Source organism: Saccostrea cucullata, unplaced genomic scaffold (genome assembly GCF_032062105.1).
Source record: "Saccostrea cucullata isolate Sc308-1 unplaced genomic scaffold, CSIRO_AGI_Scuc_v1 ctg5395, whole genome shotgun sequence".
NCBI classification, from domain to species: domain Eukaryota; kingdom Metazoa; phylum Mollusca; class Bivalvia; order Ostreida; family Ostreidae; genus Saccostrea; species Saccostrea cuccullata.
This window is the reverse complement of record NW_026929818.1, coordinates 22,073-35,336: the sequence shown is the minus strand read 5'-3', so window position 1 is coordinate 35,336 and position 13,264 is coordinate 22,073. Positions and strand designations below refer to the sequence as shown.

The following is a 13,264-nucleotide window of genomic DNA, read 5'->3' as shown; positions in this document are numbered from 1 at the left end:
CAATGTAAAGATTTTAACGAGGACGTCATTTTAGACAAAATAGAACGCGTGCAACAATCCGGAAAGGAGTGCAAACTGGGCGACGGGGGCATGGAATTTGATATGTTTCGGGTCAAGTATCCCGAGGGAAGTGGTGGCCAGAAAACCAAACATCTACAAGTGAATAAGGAGACTTTTAAGAACAATAAGCAATCCATCGTTCGGATCGTCAATCCCTGGGATAAATTTTGTTTGGCTAGAGCCATCGTCGTCACTCGATTACACAGTCAAAAACCCGAACATCCAGACCCCGAATGGGAAAAACAATGGCTTGCTATGCGGAAGGGAGATAGGCAATCCTTGGACCAGAAGAACCAAGCCATAGCCCTCATGGAACAGGCCGAGTGTGATATCACTCAAGCTTGTGGATATGCAGAGTGGATGAAATTACAACAGGTGTTAGCTCCTCAGTATCGACTGAAAATATTTCAGTTCAAATCTACTTCGACTAAACTCACCTTAGAGCGCATCTTCAAAGGCTGGGGAGATGGAACTTGTTTGAACATTTTGTTCGACGACCATCATTACGATGCCATCCTATCCATGCCTGGAGTGACGGGGAACCAATATTACTGTGATCATTGCGACGTGGGGTACAGGAATGTCACAGACCATCGTTCCAAGTGCCCTCATCGATGTACCTATTGTTTAGGACAACACTATCAATGTCCCGATGAAGGGATCAAGATTAAATGCCAGGAATGCCATGGAATGTTTAAGAACAGGACCTGCTACGAAAATCATTTAAGACCCCATAGTAAGAAGACCACCACTACTGTCTGCAATTTAATGGAACAATGCGAGAAGTGTCAGTCTTGGATACCTAAGAAATTATTCCCTCATCACAAATGCGGAGGACAGAAACAGTGTAAGATCTGTAAGAAAATCGTCGATACCGATCATCAGTGCTACGTACAACAGAAACCCCAGAAGAAGAAGAAGAAGGGGAAAGACACTTTACAGTTTTACATCTATTTCGATTTCGAATGCACTCAGGAAACCGGTATTCACATCCCTGATCTGTGTGTGGCACACCGCGTCTGTCAACATTGCGATCACTTACCCATAGACCAGCCCTGTCCTCATTGTCAACACATGGGACCCCGTCAGCACCTATTTCAAGGACCAGACACCTTAAAGAAGTTCATGGACTGATTATTACAACCCACTACAGGTACTAAGAATTCCAGTTTTGTACACGACGAGGCCATCGTCATCGCCCATAACTTCAAAGGCTACGACGGACAATTCATTTTGAATCACCTGGTGCATTCCTCTTGCCTGAAACCTAACGTCATCATGAACGGCAGTAAGATCTTGTACATGGAAATATGCGGACTGAAATTCATCGACTCCTATAGTTTCTTACCATTTGCATTAGCTAAGATGCCCTCCGCTTTCGGATTCGACGAATTGAAGAAAGGTTATTTCCCCCACTTTTTTAATACGGAACAGAACCAGAATTACGTAGGACCTTATCCACCGGCAGCTTTCTACAAACCGGACGAAATGTCCGGTTTGGAGGACGGGCTTTTTATGAATGGTACGAACAACAGAGGGGGAAAGTATTTGATTTCCAGAAAGAGTTTGTAGGGTATTGTATCTCAGACGTCGACATTTTACGCCGATGCTGTGCAAAGTTAAGAGCCATCCTCAAGAGTTTGGTCAACGTGGACCCTTTCCAGGAATCCATCACTTTTGCCAATGCTGCTAATTTAGCCTACCGTCGACAATTCATGCCTGAAGACACCATTGCCATCATTCCTAACCTCGGGTATCAACCGGCACGACAATATTCGGCTAAAGCCTGTCGGTGGCTCACCTGGATGAGTCAACAGAGTGGATGTCACATACAACATGCCAGAAACGGGGGCGAAGTCCAGATCGGAAATTATACCGTCGACGGATACCAGGAAGCGACTCGCACCGTCTACGAATTTTACGGGTGCTATTGGCACGGATGCCCCACCTGCTATCCTAGTTTACAGACCGAAACTCATCCTCATCGGACCCAATTTACTTACCAGCAATTACACGAAGAAACCCTCAGAAGGACTGGCGATTTAGAAAACATGGGGTATACCGTCCGTAGTATCTGGGAGCACGATTTCGATCAGCAAGTGCAAAAAGATGAGAATTTACAGCAATTTGTAGGAAACCTGGACATTCCGGATCCTTTGAAACCTCGAGAAGCCCTGTACGGAGGTCGGACCAATGCCACCCGATTATATTGTGAGGAAGGGGACATGAGATACGTGGACGTTTGTTCCCTATACCCTTACGTGTTGAAACACAAACCATTTCCCGTAGGGCATCCCGAGATCATCACAGACGAGTTCCAGGACGTGAGAAATTATTTCGGTCTCATTCACTGTCGGGTCTTGACTCCCCGAGACCTCTATCACCCCGTATTACCTTATCGGACGGGAGGCAAGTTATTATTTCCCTTATGTCGCACGTGTGGCGAACAACAGCACTCTACGTCTCAAGATCGATGTCAACACACCGACCAGGAACGCAGTCTCACGGGTACTTGGGTGACGACCGAATTACATAAAGCCCTGGACATGGGATATACCTTAGATCGAATCTACGAAGTATGGCATTTTAAAGAAAGCAGTCAAGAGTTATTCAGATCTTACATCGATACCTTCCTCAAGATCAAACAGGAAGCGTCCGGATTTCCCCCCGACTGTAAGACCTCAGAACAAGAACAAGATTACATTCGACAAGTGTTATACAAAGAAGGATTCATGATGGACATTCTCAGTATCGAGAAGAATCCAGTGAGAAGAACCATTGCTAAACTCTTTTTAAATTGTCTGTGGGAAAAATTTGCTCAACGGTTGTTATTACCCAAAACCAGATACTTGGACGAAGAAGAGGAATTACAGCAACTCTTACAAGATTCGACTCTCGACATCAAGGGCATGCAACTCTTAGACAATAAAGAGAACCCCAATGAGGACAAGATGCTAGTGAATTATCAAGACAAACAGGAATTCGTCGAAGAATGTCCCTTTGGAAACGTGGTCCTGGTTTGTTTTACTACCGCACATGCCCGCTTACACCTCTACGAGACTTTACAACCTTTAGGAGATCGGGTCCTTTATTTTGATACGGACAGTATCATTTACCAACATCGGGAAGGAACCTTTAATCCTACCTTGGGCAATAGTTTAGGAGAATGGACCGACGAATTAGACGGGAATCACATCATCAAATTCTTGTCGGCAGGCCCTAAAAATTATGCTTACCGGACGGGCAAAGGAACCGAGACCCTTAAATGCAAAGGAATCACTCTCAACCATCGAACCTCCCAGATCGTATGCCCAGAGACTTTAGAAAAAATGCTTAAGGGAGAAAAAGAGGAAGTCACAGTAACTTATCCCGACAAAATCCAGAGGACTCGTGATCATGAGGTCGTGAACAAACCTTCAGAGAAAAAGTATAGAATTGTGTATGATAAGAGACAATTGTTACCCTCTTATAACACTTTACCTTATGGTTATTGATATGTTGATATGTTTGTTTGTTTGTTATTACAAATTAAAAATTGAATTGTTTTTTTTATGTGTTGTTTTTCTTCTTCCTATTCTCTATAAAAAGGGGGGCAATACAAATCAAAAGTTCAGTCATGACTGAGAAATTGCTAGATCAACCCATGCGTTATCCCCAGTATGCTCGGCTCTCAAAGAGAGAAGCTACTTTTGAGCAGGGATGGCCAGAACCTCTCTTAGGAAAAATACCAGACCTAGCTCGAGCCGGGTTTTACTACAGGGGAGTGAAAGATAAGGCTACCTGTTTTCATTGTGGAATGATTTTTAGTAATTGGGATCCCGAGGACGATCCTTGTGTAGAACATGCTTATTGGAACCCCAGTTGTCCTTACATCAATCTGTATAAGGGACGAGGGTGGGTGATGAATGTGTTCATTGCAGGTTTAGATCAGCAGGGATATAAACCTTTACCTGAGATTAAACCTCTACTGAACCCAGAACCAGACGTCCAGGCTCGAGGAAAATGTCACATTTGTTTAGACGAGGAATTACAAACCGTTTTTCTACCTTGCGGACATGTATGCTGCTGTGCTTTGTGTGCTCCTTCTTTTCAGTTTTGCCCCATCTGTCGAGGCGAGATTCAACAGTCCAAACGCCTATTTCTGTGTTAACTATAAATAAGACCCTGAACCCAACTTTTCCTTCATTGATCAACATGTATTCCGAGGAGACACCCCTCCCTTCTTTTCAATTGAAACACGAGTTTACCATGGTGGTTGCAGGGCCCTCGAAATCGGGCAAAACAGAATTCGTCAAGACATTAGTGAACAATTTAGACTGGATCACCCCCATGCCCGAAAAAATCGTCTGGTGTTATCGGGAATGGCAACCCGCTTACACTTCTTTAAAAGAGAAGGTATCTTTCATCCGAAATATTCCAGAAGACGACGAGAAATTAGTAGCCAATTTGAGTGTGCCCCATTTACTCATTTTTGACGACATGATGGGAGGAAAAGCCATCGAATCGATTGTGGATTGGTTTACCCGTAAAGCGCATCATCGGAATACCAGTGTGATTTACATCACTCAGAATTTATTTGATCGAGCTGCCTCTCATCGCACCATTAGTTTGAATGCTCATTATTTAGTCTTATTCAAAAATCCCAGAGACAAATCTCAGATCAGTGTGTTGAGTCGTCAGCTAGCTTTACCTCATTTGATGTCTGCTTATCAAGAAGCCACCCAGGTACCTCACGGATATCTTCTCGTGGACTTGAGTCCCCAGACCCCAGACCAATACCGATTGAGAAGTCGAATGTTTGAAATGTTGACTGTACACATGCCTCAAGAGTATAAATAAAAGTGTTTCACATTCTTCTGGGTCATTGTTCATTTCCATCTCATCATGGCTCTATCAGCCAAGAGTAAATTAGTGAGAACCTTACGACGTTTACAGCGGGAACGAGATCCCGCGAAGCGAGCCCATTTAATCGAATTAGGGCGTAAAGCCTTATTGAATTGGTTTGCCATGGGAGCTCGCAATTTAATGAAAGGGGTCTTACCTATCAATAAACAGACCCAAAAGTTTATTAATAATCATCGTCAAGATTTAAGAATCATTGCCGATCAATCGGCCAGTGATCAAGATAGGAAAACGGCTATTTTAAAACGCGGAGGAGCTGGATTTCTAGGTGGAGTCATCATTCGTCATTTATTCAAATGGAATAGTCCTAAAAAACGCCGGGTTCGTCGTTTAAAGAGTGTAGTGGTAAGAGTCGATAATAAGAAACAAAGAGTGTTTCCAGATTGGATGGTCCGTGTCGGAGGAGCAGCTCAAAAGAGCAGAAAAAAGAAGAAGCGAAAAGCCCCTCCCAAGAAGAGAAAAGCCCCACCCAAGAAAAAAACCCCTCTCAAGAAAACACCAGCAGCGAAAAGGCGAAAATCTGCTCCTCAAACTCTAGCTCAACGTAAAGCCATGCCCGAAAGTTTAAAAAACGAAATCAATCAGTATTTTAAGGAACAAAGACAAAAGACCATAGGAGAATTGCTCAAGAAACAAGCAGAACTGAGAATGGATCGTGCTATGAGACACATAGGTAGTCAAAGAGCCAGCGATTTAGAAGTGTTTCCTCGTGTTAATGTGGGCATTCCCTCCTCCTCCTCCCCTGGAATTAAAGTTCCCATCCATGTCCCTAAAATCACACGCTTTCAACCCTTGACAACCTCCACCCCTCAACTTCCTAAAGGTCTGAGATATAAATGTCGATATTGTGGAAAAATTTATGTCAGGGAGAAAGCGAGAGATAAACACGAGAGCGACAAACACCGAGGGTATGCCCCTCCTTAAGAGAGACACTATAAAAGGGAGTGACATGAGAGACTTCTCTTCATTGTTTTCAAAGATGGCCAAGAAGAAAAAGGGATGTTGTACGCGATTAAGAGCGCATGCCCCTCTTTTAAGAGTGTTATCAGACCCTCACTATTCCTCGTCTTTAAAAACGGGGATTTTAAAACATTGTTCTGGAGATTGTATTATGAAAATTTGTGAGATCGTCTACAACCTATTAAAAGGGGTGTTACCTCTCAATTCGGCTCAGAAACGAAAACTAGCTCCAAAGAAACACATCTTAAGGAGACTGGTCCGACCCCAATCCATACAGAAAAGACGAGCTTTATTAGTACAACAACAAGAGGCCCATGGGCCACATCGCTCACCTGAGCACTAAGGGTAGGAAAAAGTAGAAAATGGCTTTTTATTGTAAAGTTTAAATCCAAAAGTAGTCCCATGACCAATCATGGATTTGCTATTTTTTAGAAAATGATTTTTAAAGAATTTTCCTATATATATTTTTAAAAACTTAAGTCGGCCATTTTGGCCCAGCCCTACCCCCGGGGGTCATGGTTTGAACAAACTTGAATCTACGATCTCTGAGCATGCTTTCATATAAATATGATGAATTATGGATTTGTCATTCTTGAGAAGAAGATTTTTAAAGAATTTTCCTATATATTTCTATGTAAAACTTTGGTCGGCCATTTTGGCCCCGCCCTACCCCCGGGGGTCATGAATTGAACAAATTTGAATCTACACTACCTGAGCATGCTTCCAAATAAATATGATGAATTATGGCTTTGTCATTCTTGAGAAGAAGATTTTTAAAGAATTTTCCTATATATTTCAATGTAAAACTTAGGTCGGCCATTTTGGCCCAGCCCTACCCCCGAGGGTCATGATTTGAACAAACTTGAATCTACACTCTCTGAGCATACTTCCATATAAATATGATGAATTATGGCTTTGTCATTCTTGAGAAGAAGATTTTTAAAGAATTTTCCTATATATTTCTATGTAAAACTTTGGTCGGCCATTTTGGCCCCGCCCTACCCCCGGGAGTCATGATTTGAACAAACTTGAATCTACACTACCTGAGCATGCTTCCATATAAATATGATGAATTATGGATTTGTCATTCTTGAGAAGAAGATTTTTAAAGAATTTTCCTATATATTTCTATGTAAAACTTTGGTCGGCCATTTTGGCCCCGCCCTACCCCCGGGGGTCATGATTTGAACAAACTTGAATCTACACTACCTGAGGATGTTTCCCCATAAGTTTCATCTTTCTTGGCATAGTGGTTCTTGAGAAGAAGATTTTTAAAATATGCCACCAAATTTTCATTAATTCCCAATTATCTCCCCTTGAATGAGGGCGTGGCCCTTCATTTGAACAAACTTGAATCCCCTTTACTCAAGGATACTTTGTGGCAAGTTTGGTTGAAATTGGCCCAGCGGTTCTTGAGAAGAAGTCGAAAATGTGAAAAGTTTACAGACAGACAGACGGACAGACAAACGGACGCCGGACAAAATGTGATCAGAAAAGCTCACTTGAGCTTTCAGCTCAGGTGAGCTAAAAAGGAGGAGGTCTTTTACCCCTTTTAATCTCAGCAGCACCTTTACTGTTGGATGCCGGACATTCTGTCTATAAAGCCATTAAAAAGAAGAGGAACAAGAAGATACAAAAATGAGTCGTAAAATGGTGTTAGTACCTGAAGTTCTGTTGAATGAACTCAAAGGTAAACTCCCCAAACCTCCAGAATTTCAATCTACTCTGAGTATAGGTCAAGAATTGGACCAGATTACACGACGTGAAGATTTAACTCCAGAAGAAAAAGTGGCTTTATATGGTCAAGAACTTCATCGGTATAGGAATTATTTACAACAAGCCAGAGAGCCAGGGACTACCAAAAAAACCCCTGCACCCTTAGCCCCAGCCCCCGCAGCAGCTCCAGCAGTAGCAGCAGCAGCACCAGCAGCAGCTCCAGAGCCCGAGATCGATCAACAAATCATTCAAAGCGTGAATAAACCCATGCAAAGAAAAGCTGAATTATTATTAATTCATTTAAAGAAAACCAACGTCTTGACTTGGGATAAAGACGGAGAAATCAGTTATCGAGGTCAAAAAGTGCCCGATTATAACATTGTGGATATAATGGCTGAAAACATGAGAACCAGATCCTTGAAAAATCGTCCGGTGCCTAAAGGATTAGATGAATTTGCTCAAGCTTTAAAAGAGACCCGTACTCCCATGGTTTACTTGCAAAATCGAGACCTTATAAAAGCCATGCAGAAACCGGGAAAAATCAGTACACCTAAAGGGGCTTTGAGTGACGACGACGACGAAGAGGAAGAGAGCGGATTTCAAGATGCTTCCTCTTCTTTTTTGACCCCTATTAGTCGACCTGTAGAGGCAAGATCAAGGGTGTTAAAAAAATTCACACCTAAATATAGTCCCTATCGAGCCCAAAAGCAATTAAAAGCCCAAGAAGAAAAGAAGAAATTAGAACAAATCGACGAAAATTGGCTTCATTTGCCTAAGACATGAAGAAGAAGAAGAAGAGGAAGGAAGTAAAAGACATTTTAACAGAGATTTATTACGATCCCAAAAGAGGGTATGGAGGCATACAGACTTTGTATCGTCAGGTCAAAAGTCTGGGGCATAAGATTTCTTTGAACACCATACGAGAATGGTTAAAAGAGCAAGATACCTATACCTTACATAAACCCATTCATCGAAAATTCCGGAGACAACAGACCAGAGAGACGGATATAGACGAACAATGGCAATTAGATTTAGCCGATGTGTCCGGTTTAAAGAAACATAATGACGGCTATACTTTTTTATTGTGTGCCATTGACGTCTTATCTAAATATGCATGGGTGGTGCCTTTAAAACAGAAAACGGGGAAAGAAATGATTCGAGGATTACGAGATTTTCCGACAAGACGATCGACGCCCCGTCCGCATTCAATCGGATCAAGGCAAAGAATTTACCAATCGAGAATTCTTACAGGCGTTTAAATCCATTCATTTCTTTACCACTCGCAATACGGACACCAAAGCCAGTATCGTGGAACGATTTCAGAGAACCTTCAAAGCACGCATGTGGCGATATTTCACTCGAAATAAGACCAGACGGTATTTAGAGATCTTACCGGATTTAGTGTATGCTTACAATCATACTTATCATCGCAGTATCCAAAGAACCCCAGCTCAAGTGAAGCCCTCGAATGTGTTAAAAGTCTGGAAAACTTTATATGGGGAATCATCGTCTAAACCAAAGCCCCCCCCCCCAAGTTTAAAACAGGAGATAAGGTGCGCATCAGTAAAGCTAAACGCACTTTTGAAAAAGGATATTTACCGAACTGGACCACGGAAATATTTACCATTGTTCAACGAGTCCCCGGTCGGTATCCTTACGTGTATCGAGTACAAGATTATAACCAGGAGGAATTAGAAGGGACTTTTTACGAGAAAGAATTACAACAGATTATTAAAAAAGACGACGTGTACGAAGTGGAGGAAATCTTGGGGTATAAAAAGCGACGAGTCGGGAAGAAAATCATTCAAGAAGTTAAAGTCCGGTGGAAAGGATATCCCCCTAGTTTCGATTCATGGATTCCCCAAACGGATCTCATCAAATAACACCTCATTGGAAATTTTGTGGAGAGAATATTCCTCGAGAAGAAATTGTGTATTTTGCACAATTATTTATTTGTATTACCCTCATCATCACTAGTGTGGTCATGTTAGCTTTACACGATTCTAATCGAGAATATTGGATGGTCTGTGTGAGTTCTTCGGTCGGTTATATCATGCCTAGTCCTAAGTCGGGGACACAGGTCTGGGTGGGGGTGATCTTGCTGGCTCTCTCCTATAAGGATGGGTCCTCCGACGTCTAGAGTCATTCACCTGTATACGAGCTAAATTCATCCTCATAATTTCTCTGCCGTTATCCAAACGCCTCACAACCAATTCATTCTCTACAACGATGCCCGGAATAAGATACAGGTCTTCGTAGAAGAATCTACCAGCCATTTTCTTTCTTTGTTTCTTCTTTCTACCAAGTATTCTATCAAATCAGCCAAGAAGGAATGATGCCGAGCGCTCGGAGGGTCTGTATTTATAAACAATAGCAGACGATACTGCAATCGCGTGCGAAACATGGAAAATCCAATCATGTGATCAAATGTGATTGGCTAAAAGAAAATCATGCCATTTGGTAAACACGCCCACCACAGTGAGAAAGCAAAATTGAAGGGGGAAAGGACGAACCCGAGTGTATATATGACGTCATACAATAACATAACACTGATGTAGTATTACAAGATTTTTATTCTTTATTTTATTTCTTAAAAACTAACAATGCTTCTAACTGTCGAATTCTCCTCCGAAATCGTATTCGATCCGCTACTAGGGCCATCCAGGGATTTCTCCGGTCTTCGGGGGGTAATTCGTAGATTTGATTGAGGCTGGTATTAAAAGTCACGGATTTCCTAGCCTGTGTGAAATTTCCAGGTATTTCATTCCGTATTGAATACATACTTTCTCCATCGCATCTATGTCCTGCCACAGTAAAATCACTTTGGCCGCTTGGGGATGGGTCAGGAAACTGTAAGGCTTTCCGAAATAACGGGTCAGGTTCAGTCCGTACCATTTCTGGGGCAGAATTGTTTTCATATGTCGACATAGAAAATGTATGGTAGCTAGTCTCCCCATGGTCGTCACATGATGTGATAAGGCTAGGCATTGTAACCACAAATCCTGAGGGGTTTCCATGATAGTGCTCGCTTCCTGAAATACTTGTTCTGCCTCCGGGGGTAGAGATTCTTGGTGATTTTGTGCCCATTGTACTAAACAATCATACCCATCTAAAATCAGAGAGTGAGTGTGTATCAGGGTTGACATGATAGTCGATTGTGAAGAAAGGATCAGAATTTTGTTCTCATTTATACCGCCCGTAGAAAACGTAGGTAAAACGTATTTTTTTTTTTTGCACAAGGCCCCCCTCACAGGTGATGCAACAGGTATAAAAAGGTAGGTCAAAGGTGCACACGGCCCTAAACAAACTTGAATCGCTGCCAAGTATTTACCTGTGTAGTCAGCATAATAAAAACGTAGGTCTATCGTATGTTTTGCACACGGGCCGCTGACTTGAATCGCTGCCAAGTATTTTACCTGTGTAGTCAGCATAAAATACGTAGGTAAAACGTACACAGGCCCCACATCAGGTATATAAAGCGGAGCTGGGATTTGAAGATCATTCTTGCTTGGCATTTCGAACTTGACAGACGTGAAAAAAATATTATGGCAGAAGCAATGATGAATACCCCAGACAACCCCAGCTATGTGACACCTGAAGGGTATGTAGGACCCCCCATGCCAGAATCACAGGATGCAGTGGGATTATATTTGGGCATGTATAATCTTCCAGAATATGCGAATAAAGAAGATATGGGGATCTTAAATACAACTCTGGATGGGATTGTTAACATGCTGTCTGCTCTTGACAACAAGATGAATGATATGAACAACAAGGTGAGTGATCTTAACAACAAGCTGAATTATATTGGTGAGAAGGTGCGACATCATGACAACAAGCTGAAATATATTGCTGAGAAGGTGGGTGATCATGAAAACAAACTGACTGATCTGAAAACTTACAACGCCAGTGAATTTTGTTTGATTCGTGCTAAATTATCCAAATTAGAAGTGAAAGTTACTAACATGCAAGATAAAATGAGAGGAGGAGGAAGCACTTACCAGAAAAAAGAAGAACAAGGGGAATCGGGAGAAAAAAAGAAAACTAGACAGACGGATCCATGCTTCATCTGCAAAGAATTAGGGCACTGGGCCCCAGATTGCCCCAAGAAAGATTTGTGTTACAAGTGCGGGAAATTTGGGCATTGGGCTAATCAGTGTAAAGAGGATGAGAAGGATCAACAATTGGTCAAAGAAATACAAAAACTGGAGAAAAAGCCTCAAGAACCCAAGATTTCAGGGACCCACCAGACCAAACCTTTAGTGAGAGTAGGAGACAAAAAAGAGAAAAAGGAAGACAACAGAGAGATTCCTGGCCCGAGTACTACACAGAAGAGAAAACTATCCCTGATGACCGATAAGGCACAGAAGAAGAAGTAAATTGATGTATTTTCATTCTGAATAAAAATTCCCTTGTTATTGTGTGTTAGTGTTCTTTGTTTTCAGAAAATCCAGGTTTGTTATTGTTTTGAGGAAAATCCAGTTTGAACCGGCTGGCTGGCTAGACCTTCTAGACTGTGAATGAAAGCGTGACGTCATAATCACATTCTTGAATCGCTGCCAAAATCGTAGTAGCAGCGTATATAGTATAATGTAAACACAGTGTAAACACTCCGTATTTAGGGGGGCTATATGTACTGAATTGATCCAGGCTATCCCTAGAACCCCTAATCTGTACTCCCTTGACCCACCTATCCCCCCAGGGGCTGCACTCTGTTGACCCGCCTATCCCCCACAGGGGCTGCACTCCCTTGACCCGCCTATCCCCCACAGGGGCTGCACTCAGTTGACCCACCTATCCCCCACAGCCCCAAAAGTGCACTCAGTTGACCCACCCGGCCAGGCCCCTTATACCACTCATATCTGTTGCGTTTTTATTAAAGTTAAAACTATAGTTAAGTTTAAACTTTAGTTTTGTACTTTTATGCAAAAGCTACTTAAACATCAAACTTCCACCAGAGTTCGTTTACTATACAGTTTAACATGCATTCTCTGTAAGCACCAAAAAATTTACTATAGGGCTTGGAAACGACATATCTCCGATTTTGATGAAATTTGCACCACAGGTGTGCCTTGGTACAAAACCAGCAAATATGGTGTTAGAAGCTTCCCAAGTGCACCAAGTTGCCATGGAGACGGATCCATTGAATTTGGCCATTTTCGGCCATTTTGACCAAACAAAAACATGATAATTGAGGAAATATGAATGCTTTTTTTTCTTTATATAGTGAACTTAAATATAAATCTTTGTATCATAAGAAAACATCAACTGTTAAAGAATACAGGGCATATAACCAGTTATTCCAGAATTGACCCCACTCTTAGAAAACGGTTTTGCAAAATAGCATAGTTTCTCAAAATGTGAAAATGGAAAATTTGGCATTTTTTGAGAAATTTAAGGTTAAATAAAAAAAATTGTCTACGGAAATTTTTCAAATCATATGCGTGTCGTCAAACGTCAGTATTAGTAGTGTCCCCTCATGAAAAAATTGGAGTGGGATCTCAATGCTACTTTTAGTAACATGTATCTAAAAATAGACATATTCAGAAAAATCCAAAAAATGAAATTTGGGCAGAGTTTAAGATGCCATTGCTAGGTAATTATGAAATATACTGTCAAAGTCAGT

General features: G+C 41.8%; 1 protein-coding gene across 1 annotated transcript; it reads left to right on the top strand.

Moving 5' to 3' along the window:
- The first annotated feature begins 3,676 nt into the window (after positions 1-3,676).
- Positions 3,677-4,210, top strand: LOC134282252 (death-associated inhibitor of apoptosis 2-like). Its single transcript, XM_062764672.1, has one exon. The coding sequence runs from the start codon at positions 3,677-3,679 to the stop codon at positions 4,208-4,210; it is 534 nt and encodes a 177-aa protein (XP_062620656.1).
- The last annotated feature ends 9,054 nt before the right edge of the window (positions 4,211-13,264 follow it).

Coding starts and splice junctions, on each gene's coding strand:
- LOC134282252 (XM_062764672.1), top strand. CDS start 3,677: ATGACTGAGAAATTGCTAGATCAACCCATGCGTTATCCCCAGTATGCT.